At 38.0% G+C, this 13585-nt stretch overlaps 1 protein-coding gene across 1 annotated transcript in view; it reads right to left on the bottom strand.

The window, feature by feature from the left end:
* ITGB3BP (integrin subunit beta 3 binding protein) overlaps nucleotides 1-13585 on the bottom strand; it is a 48729-nt gene that overhangs the window by 27791 nt on the left and 7353 nt on the right. Inside the window, exons 2-5 of the mRNA XM_015416177.1 lie at nucleotides 12380-12422; nucleotides 9107-9242; nucleotides 4136-4211; nucleotides 2790-2868 (exon numbers count right to left, since the gene is read on the bottom strand). Of these exons, the coding sequence (XP_015271663.1) occupies nucleotides 2790-2868; nucleotides 4136-4211; nucleotides 9107-9242; nucleotides 12380-12422 (334 nt within the window). The remainder of the gene's footprint in view (nucleotides 1-2789; nucleotides 2869-4135; nucleotides 4212-9106; nucleotides 9243-12379; nucleotides 12423-13585) is intronic.

Below are 13585 nucleotides of genomic sequence, written 5' to 3'. Positions count from 1 at the left end.
ACCTATATAATAGAATCAATTTACAGAAGGCATTATATTCATCGCTTAAAATCTTACCATACTTTCGGTCTTAACAAGGCGCTGGAACTGTCTTGCTTCTTGTAATCTATGTGTCTCCTTTAAATGCCTCTAGCAGATGCACACCTTTTCTACAATCAGGAGTTGCCTCGTTCTTTGTATATTAGTTTATTATTCTTTCATCATTTAGAGGCAATACCAGCAGATAGACGTTTTGGAGTTGCTTTCCCTTAAAGAATTATGACTGGTTGCCTGTTTGTAGAAATTATATACTTTGGTAAGTTGTAAGTTTCTATGATGTTCTTAATCTAATACCTTTACACTGAGGCATGATTTTCATTTAGACATGTTTGTTTCCTATATAGGAAATTTGTATTGAGATATTTATACCTCAGATCCTTATGGAAATTATGCTTATGAAAAACATGTAATAGGCAATTCCTTTTCCATTTTTTTTGTGTAATTTTCTTTATGCATGATTGGTTCTTTAGTATTATTTTGTTTATGTCTAGTTATTATTGAAGATCAATAAGTTATTAATATCCAGATTCTTTGTTACTTGTATCTGTATGACTTATATGAAACTTACTGCATCATAGAAAAATTTGTACAAATCATATTTGAACTTTTTTGATATTGTATGTTCTTTATTGAATGATATTGTATACGTAATGGGCTGCCACCGATATGCCAAGTGACATTCATCTCTATCTCACACTTCCACCAATACGTGAATGACACATCTCTATCTCACACTCCCAGCTGACCCTAGGGAGGCTGTGACCCCTGAACCAGTGCCTGGAAGCAGTTTTGGAGTGGATCCGGACAAATAAGCTGAAACTTAACCCCGATAAAATGTTAGCAGCGTCCTGTTCCCTCCCTTGCACCAGTTGCTCGTAGGCCACATAACAGCCCTGGATAGGCTGGTTCCGGCCCTCAGGCCTTATGTTTGACACCCCTGCTCTATGTGGTCTGGGACCAACATACCCAAATGACTTCCTACTTTCTTATGAACTTACCCAACAGGGACGTGGATTGAATACATTTTCCTTTCCATGATACTTAAAAGCTATGTGTGGAAGGCAGTTGCTCCCAGGGAAATAATACAGGGGAAAAGGATTAATCCTCACCCTTTCTTTACCTGCTCTGAAAGAAAATTAAAAGCATCTGGAGATCCAGTCATGGATCTTCAGCATCTCATCCAGTTGTGCTCTCAGAAGACCATTTCACTCCTCATTCAGTAAAACAGATGTGACAGTGAATTACATGAAAAAATAACAGTGCTTCATATAGTACTTTTTCTAGGTACGTGAAAGCACGTTGTACATTACAACAACCCTGTCAGGTAGAGTAGTATTATGAATCCCTATTTTACAGAGGGGGAAGGGGAGAGACAGTAGTTGACACAATGACAGTTGGAGAATTCATGATCAAGGTAGACTTCCAACTGAAGGCTAACTCACTGAGTTCAGACAACCATGAGCCGACAGAGCTCACACTGTCATCATTCCCCAGTCAAGAGACCTTCAAACACAGCATAGCATGTGGGGGGGGGGGCAATGGAGGAAAGGGGAAATTCCCTCTGCCCCTGCCCAAATTCTATATGTTCATGAAGTGTGGGGGATTCCCCCTTCAAAAATGCAGCTCCAGAGCCACAGTCCATGCCATTTGTCAAAGGTTCGCTGATTCTTACAAGCAGCTTTTCACGGAATCAGGAAGCTGCAGAAAGAAAGGGAAGGAGGCAAAGATCCTTCCTGCAAGCATCACCTAGACTGCACCTTAACTGCATCACCTTAACTACAAAGCTACACCAATATTTTGTGAGGATTCCACTAAGTGGGACGGACGGATGGATGGAAAAGCACACACAATGGTATTCTACACAGCACACTAAATTTTGGCTTACTTATGTATTACATTGTGTATCTTCTTCTTCTTTCAAGGACTCAAAGAAGTATTAATTTACCCTGTATTAGCATTCTTTCCCTTAGGATTTACAGTAGCAGTCTTGAAGAACTGGCAACTAGGAAACGTGCAGTCCTAAGCACAAAGCCTCCTGCCAACCTAGCAGTTCGAAAGCAAGAAATTGCAAGTAGATAAATAGGTACCATTTCAGTGGGAAGGTAACAGCGTTCCGTGCGCCTTGGTGTTTAGTCATGCTGGCCACATGACCATGGAAATGTCTTCAGACAGCGCTGGCTCTTCGGCTTTGAAACGGAGATGAGCACCGCAACTCTAGAGTCGGATTTGACTGGCTTTCGAGCAAGGGAACCTTTACCTTTAAGGAGCTGCGGTGGCTCAAGTGGTTAAGATGCTGAACTGCAGGCTGTGGAAGGTCAGTAGTTCAGCCGTTCGAGACCTGGGTTGCCGCATGACGGAGTGAGCTCCCGTCTCTAGTTCCAGCTCCTGCCAACCTAGCAGTTCGAAAGCAAGAAATTGCAAGTAGATAAATAGGTACCACTTTGGTGGGAAGGTAACAGCGTTCTGTGCGCCTTGGTGTTTAGTCATGCCAGCCACATGACCACGGAAACGTCTTCGGACAGCGCTGGCTCTTTGGCTTTGAAACGGAGATGAGCACCACAACCCTAGAGTCGGACTCGACTGGCTTTCGAGCAAGGACACCTTTACCTTTTTATGCACAAAGCAAAACTCCAGTGAACTAACATGAATTAACTTCAGGTCACATGTAATGAAATGGTAAAGACCAAATGCAATAAAAGAAAAAATTCATTTTACAAAAAGAATAAAAGATGCTGGACATGTTAACATGCCTGTAAACTGATCAATGTCTGCCTCAATTGCAGAAATCTTTCCACTGAATCCTCAACTGCAGGTTGTGCCATTAAGAATCTAAAGAAATGAGGAGACACACAAAAATTAACTTAAGTACAATAATGTAATTCCTGAAACTGAAACGATGCAAAGAAGTGAATTTGCAAGTAATATAGTTTTTCTTTAAACTCCCCCCCCACCACAAATGGGTTAAATGTGACATTTGTGCAGGACTATAACTGATCAGCCATGATTGCTTGTGCTGGGAAACCTCTCTGGATCTCATTGTGTTTCTCTCTTGTACTTATTAACCATCAAGGGAACACACAGGATTTATAAACTACAGTCCTTCATAAAGAAAAATAGACAATGGCCACTATAAGATAACAACATATGGCCACATGCCAAGGTAAGTATCTATACCAGTGAAACAGACTACATATTTTTTCCTTTACAACATAAAGAGCCTGGAAATGCACATAAAGTATTAGTGTGTAGGTGTCTGTTTATATGTTTTTTTCTTGGCATCTAACTAGCTGCTGTTTTGAACACAGTATTCATTCCCCTAGGGGACACCTCCCAGCTCTCCCCAAACATTGCATTGATAAAGCTAATCTGTGCAGAAGCACCATCAGACTAGCAGCATGCAAGCTGGAGAAAGTTTGGTGTGCCTAAATCCCACTGAAATGTTAGCTGTTCATTCAAAGTACCATCCCTCCAAAGCAATTGGCTTTCCCCTCAGAAGGTGAAATTAAGAAGGGGCAGGTGATCTGCCCTGCCACTGTCAAGCACCTGGTTTGCTTTGATAACAGAAGCCTTAAACCAGGGGTGTCGAACTGATTCGTTATGAGGGCCGGATCTGACATAAATGAGACCTTGTTGGGCCGGGCCATGTGTGTCATAAAATGTAATGCCAGGTAGCGGAGATATAAACTTTATAAAGGACACAAACACAAAGGGTTTTTTTTTACTTAAAATAAAACCATGCTTAAAACTTTAGCACTCTTGCAATATTTTGTTTAACAGTGTCTGATAACTGACACCTCTTGCTCTGAATTATTGCATCAAAATGTCTGTGCTGTTGCAATTTTAAGTATGCTGTTCATGTGTGCAAACCTATGATGCAGCAGCAGCAGCAGAACAGGAAGAAGAAGCAGAAGACAGCCAGTTCCACTGCGGGCCTGATAAAAGCCCTCCGGTGGCCTGATCCAGCCCCTGGGCCACATGTTTGACACCTTTGCATTAAACCCCAAGATTGCTGACATGCTTCTGCCCGCATTGCCAGAATACTACAAGAAGGGACACGTACATTCTTATTATCATTACCACTGTTAGCTAAGCTTACTTGTCATTCTTTTCCATTTGAGGTTGTCCTTGTTTGGATGAGCTCTTCAGCAAGCCATGGACTTCCTTTCTGTTTCCTAGGAATAAAGATGTTACAGAGGTTTATTTATTTAATTCGATTTATATCCCAGCCTCCCTGCTGAGTTATTTCCCTTGTACACTAATTGCAGTGGGGAAAAATGACTTGGAAAATGACACTTGTCCTATAAGAACAACATTTACCATAATCTACACAAGCCAAATATAAAGCCTTTTCTGAAATTCCATTTTAACAGGTGTCTTTTCCCATTAACATACTTGATTAGAGTTCTCATTTTATAAACCAAAATTAACTTAAAAGGGAGAAGAGAAACATGACTGCAAAAAGAAAAATGGAAATACGCAATACTAATGCAAAGCATATATAAGATGATGCAAGATATCCAGTTAAAATATTACAGTAATGGAGACAGGAAACAATTTAAAAAAAGCAGTACAAACAGATAGAAGACACTACATTTTAGACAGGTGAAAACAGCAAGTCTGTAGAGCAGGCTATGCTGGGGGGGGGAGGATAATGAAGATTCAAAATGCACCCAAATTGCATAAAAATATGTGTTAATTCAGAGTAACAGAGTAGGGCAGAGACCAACATGGAAGGAAAAATAGAAATCCAGGTTTTCCATTAAACTGTGAACAGATTTTGAAGAAGAAATAGCAAAATGCAAGAACATGTGAAAAGAACTGATGTCAAAGAAACAGAGCTATTAATCCTGAAGTGAAGGAAAGATCACCCCAAAGAAGGCATGCTGGCAAAACAGACACAAGTTTGTTGTTGAGTCCAAGGACATTCAACGCATCTTTGAGATGGGATCGCAACTACGTATGCTGCACATCTTCACAAAACAGCATTTTCATACTATTAAGTCCTCCACTTAGTTAAGGAAGGATTGAATTTCCAGATGTTTTACATTCTGTAATAATTGTAATGGATCCTCACAAGGCTACAGCTGTTCACAGAGAAATGTGTGTTCATTATGTACTATGAAAACACATAAAAGAACATGATCAGCAAGCATTAGTACTATTAAAATATGCCATAATAGATTTTTATTTAAATTTGAATTCAGTCATGAAAGCACAGGGCCAAGTAACACGTTAAAAACCAAAGAGAAAAGAAGATCCTATATAGAAAAGCATTTAAGATTGAAAAAGTATTAATTTTAGAGCCTACTGTCATTCAGTTAGCTCAATTAAACTTGCCATTATGTTAATACGTATATCAACAACAAAATAATTTTAACATTAAGTTATAAGATAAAAACAAAAACGTTAAAATACGTAGGAGGAGAAAAGTAAAGATTTTTGACAGTTTGGAATCTGTGTTCTTGCCACCATTTTGCAGTCTGGTAAAACTAGAAAGAGGAAGCTATTGCTACTTTGCTGAATAATTATCCATCTAAATGTCAGCTGTGAACACGTGATCCATCTTTTTATGTGCAAAAGGACTGTTCCCTTATGCCCATATTTAATTACAATATGGAAATATAGCACACACTCACCTTTGCCTTTGACATCCCAATACACAGACATTTAATTCCTTCAGGCATTTTCCCCATTTTTTTGTCAGAAATAAAGCATGTGCAAAATCCAAAAGATCACTTACACATGTAAAAATATAAAACCGCTTATGAATAGTGAAAAAAGAGAGGTGCATATTTATTAACTGCAGCATTTGGGGTTTTAAAATTGTATACTGCATTGTTTTAGATGTCAAATATGCATGTACCAGCTTTCATTTAATAGGACAGGATCAGCTGGCAAAGGTACATAAACTATCAACTGGCCATATTGTCTTTCTCCCCATAGTATTAGCTGTATTCTGTAATAGTAATACAGCATCTAATACTTGTGAAAGTGATAGTATCAGTGCCATCCAGCGCAGAGTTGACTTCAGTGGACTTAGAAGGTTATAACTTTGCTTATTATTACACTGCAAAATATTTAATTGGTAGACCAGGTATATGACTGAAAGACCTGAAATATCTACCTTCAGCCAAAAGAGCTAGGTCATTCTTGTCTTTCACTTCAATACCTGATCCATACATAATTTTTAAAGCCAGTTTCTTTCCTTGACAACTCCATTGTGTAAATTCAGCCAAATGAAATAGTAACTGTCTCTTCCTAAGAAAGGAAGGTGGTCTTCAGTCTTCCTAGAAGATTGTCCAACTGGGCTCAAGAATGATAACAAAATGCACTTCGTTTTGGCACCAGCTACACAATGAGATTTAAAACTTGATCTTCAATGGAACACATTAGTCATGATTTAATTTAAGTCCATGCATTTCTACATGGATTAGAAGAAATTAACTTTCTCTGCATTAGCTCTGAGCATATACACTAATTCTGCTCATGCCATACCCTGGAACATATAGGGCAAATACAAGTATTTATTTCATCAAGTGTGTTGAAATTTTTCCTTACACATTATAGAGTGCATACAAAGTAATTTGAGGTGGCCTGCAAAGCCTCTCTATGCACAAAAGACCTACAAGAGCACCAGTTCTTATGCAAGGAACAGCACAGCTTTCTCCTACCCTCTGAAGGCCGTCAGGTCCCCTTTTCCTCTTTCTACAGTGGGGCTCTGTGTAAGAGGCACCCTCTTTCCCCTCCTCACTGCAGCTTGCTATTGCTTCATACAGGGCCCCAAAACTCTGGGAATAGCAGTGGGGGGGGGTATGGGGAAGCCAGGAATATAGGCATACTGGATCCAATCCTCTATGTTTCCTATTCAGCCACTTCACTTGATACCTGAGTGCTAAACCAAAAAGCATAATTTTTCTACAATTCCATAATTCATTACTGAAACTACTAGTGTAGGAAGTTTGGGTTTACATAATAGGACTCACAGCCTGAGGCCTGTATAGATGCATTCAATGTCTATATGTATTTACAGGACAGGAAAAGCAGATATTCTGAAGAATTTTACAGCACCACTAGTTGTTTTACAGTAAAATCAATTGTTTACAAGTAGACAATGAAGCAAGAGAGCAAGTTTTTTGCTTCACACTGATCCAGACTATGAGCTAGCAACTCAAAGGTACAGGACAATGTGAGACTCCAATTTTACTACACAGATTACACAGTCTTTCACCTAGGTATCATCCAGTGTCACTTTGCCTGAAAGGAAAAGACCACCACTCCCCTCACTGGAACCTAACCTGGATGGCCCAGGCCTGATTTTGTCAGATACTGGAAGTTAAGTACAGTTGGCCCTGGCTAGTATTCTGATGGGAAACCAACACGGAAGTCCACAGCTGCTACGCAGAAGCAGGCAATGGCAAACTACTTCTGATTGTCTCTTACCTTGAAAACCCCGTGACTGGGTCACCGTAAGTCAGCTTGATGGAACTTACCACCAACACCCCTCACTGGAACAGGGAAGTACTTTCAAAATGTTTAAGCATTTACATGGATATTACCAGTCATTAATGCAGAACTGAAAAGGGCAAAAACACCCCCTTTTCATGTGCAGAGCCATTTTTATTTTGGCTCAGCTGTGGATGTTAACTATCAAACCAGATGGTCTAGTCCTGTCTATATACAAAATGTGGTGGGGTTAGGCTCTTACTTGACTAGCAAAGATTACTGTGGAAGAAAGGGACGTTGAACCATCCTTTGAGCCCAGTGCTCCAGACATTCCCCCTCCTCCTCAGAACCCGGGAAGGAGCAAAGCACATGGAGCAAGCAACTGCAGGGAGGCAAGGAATGGAAGGCGGAGAAGTTTGATCCAGATGCTTTGTAAATGACTTGGGCAGATATATGAGTGATGGCCTTGTCACATCTTGTTCTTTCCTAAGGCAGTAGTAGGATTGATTAATGAGCCTTTCCTATGAGCCTTTCCTAGGCATCAGGGTCTGTCCAACAGGAAGTACCAGTGCCCTCCACTGAAAATACACTAAAATTTCTTAAATAAATGACATACACATAGCTATAAAGTGCAAGGGTAGAAGCATAAGTAGTTCCTTGTCATTCTAGAGTTTTGTTTCTGAAGCTCTGGGAGTATGTGTGCATGTGAATATGATATTATGATATAGGATGTAAATACAGCTGTCTCTAGCAAGCTCAAGGACAACTAAGGAAATCTAATTGAAAGGCAGAATGCTATCCGAGTCTTCCTGACTAGATGAAAAGTACTCCAGCCAATCCCACATAACTGTGGAACAAAGTTAAATTGCAAAACCTGAACATATAAACTTTTGCATCCACAAAGGCAGCAGTACTTCTAAAAAAAGAATCTTCAGAACTCCAATATTATTCAACACTCAGCTAAGGATCCTGAAAATGCATGATTTTTTGTGTGTGGAAATGATGCATTACCAAAATGAAGCCTTTAACATGTTTTTGTATGAAATAGTCTAACAAGTATTCAAAGACAGAGGTAAGTGACTGAAAACATAATTATTATGAAGTTGAAGACTGAGATAACTCATGAAAGACAGCAGTAAAAAAACTTGTACTCCAGAAACACCCTGTGCCAATGTACTCTGCAAGTTTTCGCTGTTAATTCTATACACTGCCTCGCTGTTTGTAAAATGTTAGATGGTTTACACAAGATCAGTACCAGAGGTACAGTGCTGGAAATTATTAAAATAAAATTCTACAGCATTAAAGCACAGTATAGCTCCTTTTGAGATACCAAATACTAGGGGATGATATTAAATATGATAAATTACAAGTGGTAGATCACAAGATTACATTCCAACACAACTCCTTTCTGTTCTTTTCAGTGAGCAAAGAGAAACAAAATAAGCTAAAGGAGAATCATCTACATGTATTTGTGAAAGATGTAAAAAAGTTGGATCCATGAAGATCCAAATTTACCGAGAGAAAGAAACGATACCATGTAAGACATAAATTACTAAATCAAGAATTTTACTTGGCCAACAACCAGAAAAATTCTGCAGTAACTAGAAGAGAATGTTCAACTAACCATTTGATAGACCATTTCTGTGCTCTTGTACATTATTGCTCCTGGGAGTTGAAAATGGACTGATTAGGCATGTTCCTGTTGTTGGTGAATAAGACTTGCCATTTTTCTTCCTCATCACCAGTGGTGTTGTGGGGTCCTAAAAACAACAATAAAAGTGGCATAAGGAAAATGCACTGAAAGCCACATTTTCCCTTTCAAATTTAATCACCTACACTGCAGCCTCTCTATTTTCATATGAAGGAAAGCGATGATTCTCTCTAGAATAGGGGAGGGTGTCATGCATCTCTTGCTGCATTTCAGGTGGCCCACAGATGAAAGAACTCCAGTTTTCACAGACTAAACTATGTTTCCAGCCTTTAAGGGGCAAAAATATGGATCTGAGGCTTAGGCATAGCAGCCAAACTAAAAAAAAAAGAAAAAAAAAGGAGGTTTCCAAGGATGTGGTTAAATGGTTGTACTTTTTGGGTTTCTTAAAAAAAAATAATAACGCATTTAGTATTTAGCAATTCCTGACTTTAAAAACCAGGAGGCTAGAAGGGTGAAACACCTATAGCAGTCAATTACATTATTGAATGTTATGGAGAAATTAAAATATATTATTTCCAGTTGTTTAGTTCTAGATATCTTTTTAAAACAACTTGTGATATAAACAATTAAATGTAAACAAAGACTAAACATACATTAATAAAGTATAGTTTGGGCAATCCTCAGTTATCTTAATGATACCTAACATTTCTATGTGGAATAAATTTTGTAAACTGCATTTGTGGTCATTCCAATTTGCACATTACAATAAATCTACACTTAGCTCAATGGTGTGTGGCAAAAGTGGGCTGCAATCCACACAGGAAGGCCTAATATAGATATTACTAGTACAGCATTGCCACTGCTTCCACTGGATTAAGGAATCAATCCGAAGGAGCCACGTTGACATCACAAGCCCCCTTGAGACACATACTATTTATGTATGTTCCTCAATGAGGTTTTTTTAATCTGTGCTGCCCGGGTACAATTTGAATCAAGTCTAAGTGGTATGCAGATCAGAAAGTTACGTGGTCATGACTTCATATATATAGAAGTGCTGTTTGCAGAAGACTATGTACTGAGAAAATACTTAGTATATTCTGAATATTAAAGCAAATCAGTTTATTTCAGATTAAATAATATTCTTCGTGTCCCTTCTGAACACATCCCACTTAAAACAACATTGTTCTCCCTGAACTTTTACGTTACATGGTGGCTACTTTCCATAAGAAGATGTGCTTTCTCTAGGTTTATGTAGAAACATTATTCTTAAATCCCAGATCTAAAGGGGAGCTTTGAGTTTCCTCAATCACAAGAGAAATGCAATCTGGACATCCTCATACACTTTCTCTTCTTAGTTACTATTCAAAGATTCTTCTCCCTGATCCTGCCACTAAAGGCTGTTTCCAGAGCTGAATCCTGAGCTGGGGCAAACTGCATAAATGTGTAAACAGCTATTCTGACAGTTCAAGCAGATTAATTATATATTGTCTAATAAAATAACGAATAACCACAACTGCATGGAAAACAAAAAAAAAATAGCAACTATTTCTATTCCAGAGTTTTTGCCATTTTTTGCATAATCTCCCCCAATCTCATCTGATTAAAAGCAGACTCCATATAAATTTTCCATTTTTATGTATTTCCAAAAGTCTTATGGCACTTTAAAAAGCAGGCACCATCCATGTCTTATTAAAGGCAATGATACAGCTGAAAACTTTCTGCAACAAGGCTAAATTCACAAAATGTATACATTTCTAGTACCATCTCTGGCTTTACCTTTACATCCTCTGTTTGTGTCTCCCCTACATGCATGCTCAAAATTGTACATGTAAGCCACTTCTGAGCAACCTGTAACACTGTGCAGGTTTGTATTTTCTTTCCTTTTCACTATTTAACAATTTGATTAATCTTGAGAAAAAAGCATTTACACCAATAAGAGAAGGAACAATCCATGTCCATCAACAGCTACACTGATTAATCCCACCCCTAATATTTAGAAGAGAAAACCTCAGGCTTCCAGCTCTGAGCTTTTAACACTGCAAGCATCGTAAACAGTTCCTCTCTCTCAAAAATATTTTTTTCCCATTTTCATTTCAGGGGGAAAAAACAGCTTTAGGGTGGAACAGAATAATTTCAAGCTGAACCACTCGCCTCTAAAAATGTTACTCTGACCAATGAAGCAGATGCATAATTACAGTCACAGCTGTATTCGGAGCACAACAAGGTGGGTAATGGAAAACTAAATTGCTAATTAAATTGCTAATGATTTTTGTTAGTGCCTCTACTGTATTTTGTCATTTTTAAAACATAAAAAGTATACAAAAGATATTTTAACACTGCCAACTTTCTGATTTTGCTAAGTACCACAGAGACCTCTAAAGACTGCCACCTATAAAAGAAGCGTGGGTGTGGGCACATGAAACAGGAGGCTTGTTTTATTGACTAACCACTTAGGTACATCAAGGCTTCCTCCTCAATTTTGCATCCTTTAAGGCTACCTGCCTCATGAACTCCTCTGCGTTAGGGCTTGGAGCAGCACCCACAGTTGGTATTTGAAGGTAATAAACGGGAATATGTCGTGACATGATGGCTCTGGAAATAGATACTGACCACATTTTACAAAAAAGAAAGAAAGAAAGAAAGAAAGAAAGAAAGAAAGAAAGAAAGAAAGAAAGAAAGAAAGAAAGAAAGAAAGAGAGAAAGAGCAGAGCAATTTTATTTTTATTGTGATAACTGTAGGGGAAATTTATTGCAGTGTTAGTATTTAATCGTTTCATTATGTTAGATTAGCTGAGAGAGGTAATTACATTCTCAACATAAAAATGTCTTTAATGTTTTCATTTCAATTTTGCAGTTTATAATATGCAGATTACTGCATTATCATAATCCCATATTGTTATATGTACAGTGAGATGGTAGTGCATTTTCTCCTCCAATTACAGAGCTAATTTCTAATAAATGATTTCCACAAGGTCCCTAGTTCATTTGGCATTTGAAAAAGGTGTATACATAATAAAAAATTACCCTGCAATTCCTTCAGTTATAGTCAATTGCTTCATGCAAGTCAGATTATTGTATAAGAACAGTTCTTCTCCCAAAGACATCTGGCAGTCACTTCTTCTTCAGACTCAAAAAGGCTTTATTATGGATTGCCAAGTAATTTGTGATAGCCTCAGTGAACTGCCAATCATTTATGTATATTTTAGGGAAAAAAATTAATCATAGAAACAGAAACACAAGACTTACTTTTTTTGTGGAAAAGGAGTCCAACTTCAAAGCTCTCTTAACACTGTAAAAGAAAGGGGGGGAAGCAAGTTGTATCATCCTTCAAAAGCAAATTTTGTACTGGAAAAATCCATACATGGAGGCTATCAAATGATAAAAATCATCTTATGCGTTTACACCACAGAAACTAACCTCATACAAAACAAAGAAATAAACAAGCTAGTGAACAATACAAGCTGTAGAAGCTTTATAACATTTTGTTGGTGCCCGCTCTAAAAACCCACCTCTTCAGTTACACAAATGGGGACAACTCTGTTCAAATTGGGATACTGATGTCGTACTGTCCAAACAATTAAATAAAACCCTATATGCTACCTATAAAATACTAATAAGAAATATAATTGCATGCAAGTGCACAGTAACTTACCTTCCATGTAAATATCACAATTATTTTGTTATTCACAGAAATAATGTATCAGGCATTTACACCCCAGTACATTCAAGGTGAAAGAAGTAGTTCTTCACATCATTTTAGCTCTTAACATGATTCAGTGCTACCAGACTATGACTTAACTAGGGAACAGATGCTCTATGTCTTTACAGGTCCCCAAACCATAAGAAACTATTTTCTCGTCTTCTTCACTATACTGATTCAGGAACGTGCCAAGCTTTCTCTGTAAAATCTGTTCTGCTGAACTGGATGCCCAGCTGTTAATGGCAACACGAGGAATGGAAAGCTGAATATTTATAATACTTTACATCGTACAGCTGTCTTCTAAAGAGCAGTCATCAAAATTTTATTGAATGCAGACTAAATACTCAAAGGAAAGAAAGGTCAACATAAATTAAGACTATTTTTCCCAGAGACAACTCCAACTTTCAAAGTACATTCTTAAATCTTAAACAACAGTTAAAGGCTTTTTTATATAAAGCAACTAAAAACCTTTAAAATCATCCAATAAAAGCTTCAGAAGATTATTTTAGATTAAACAAGCTTTGCAGAAGCATTTCATTTCATAAGAGAATGGAACAGGCACCATATTGGAAATGAGCCATTTTGGTTTAGTAACCAAAAGCTGAATGCAGAAAATGCTTACATAGTGTTACAAACACCAGTTTCTACTCACTAAGGCCTCTGTAAATGGTCAGAATTCCAACGGGGCCAGAGTTTGAACGAACCTTACTCAAATAACATTTTTTTTTTAATGCACCCATTCTTTAAGGTAA

This window comes from Gekko japonicus, unplaced genomic scaffold (genome assembly GCF_001447785.1).
Source record: "Gekko japonicus isolate JY-2015 unplaced genomic scaffold, Gekko_japonicus_V1.1 scaffold479, whole genome shotgun sequence".
In the NCBI taxonomy this organism is placed as follows: Eukaryota; Metazoa; Chordata; class Lepidosauria; order Squamata; family Gekkonidae; genus Gekko; species Gekko japonicus.
The sequence above is the reverse complement of the archived record's forward strand: the minus strand, read 5'-3'. Positions and strand labels throughout refer to the sequence as shown.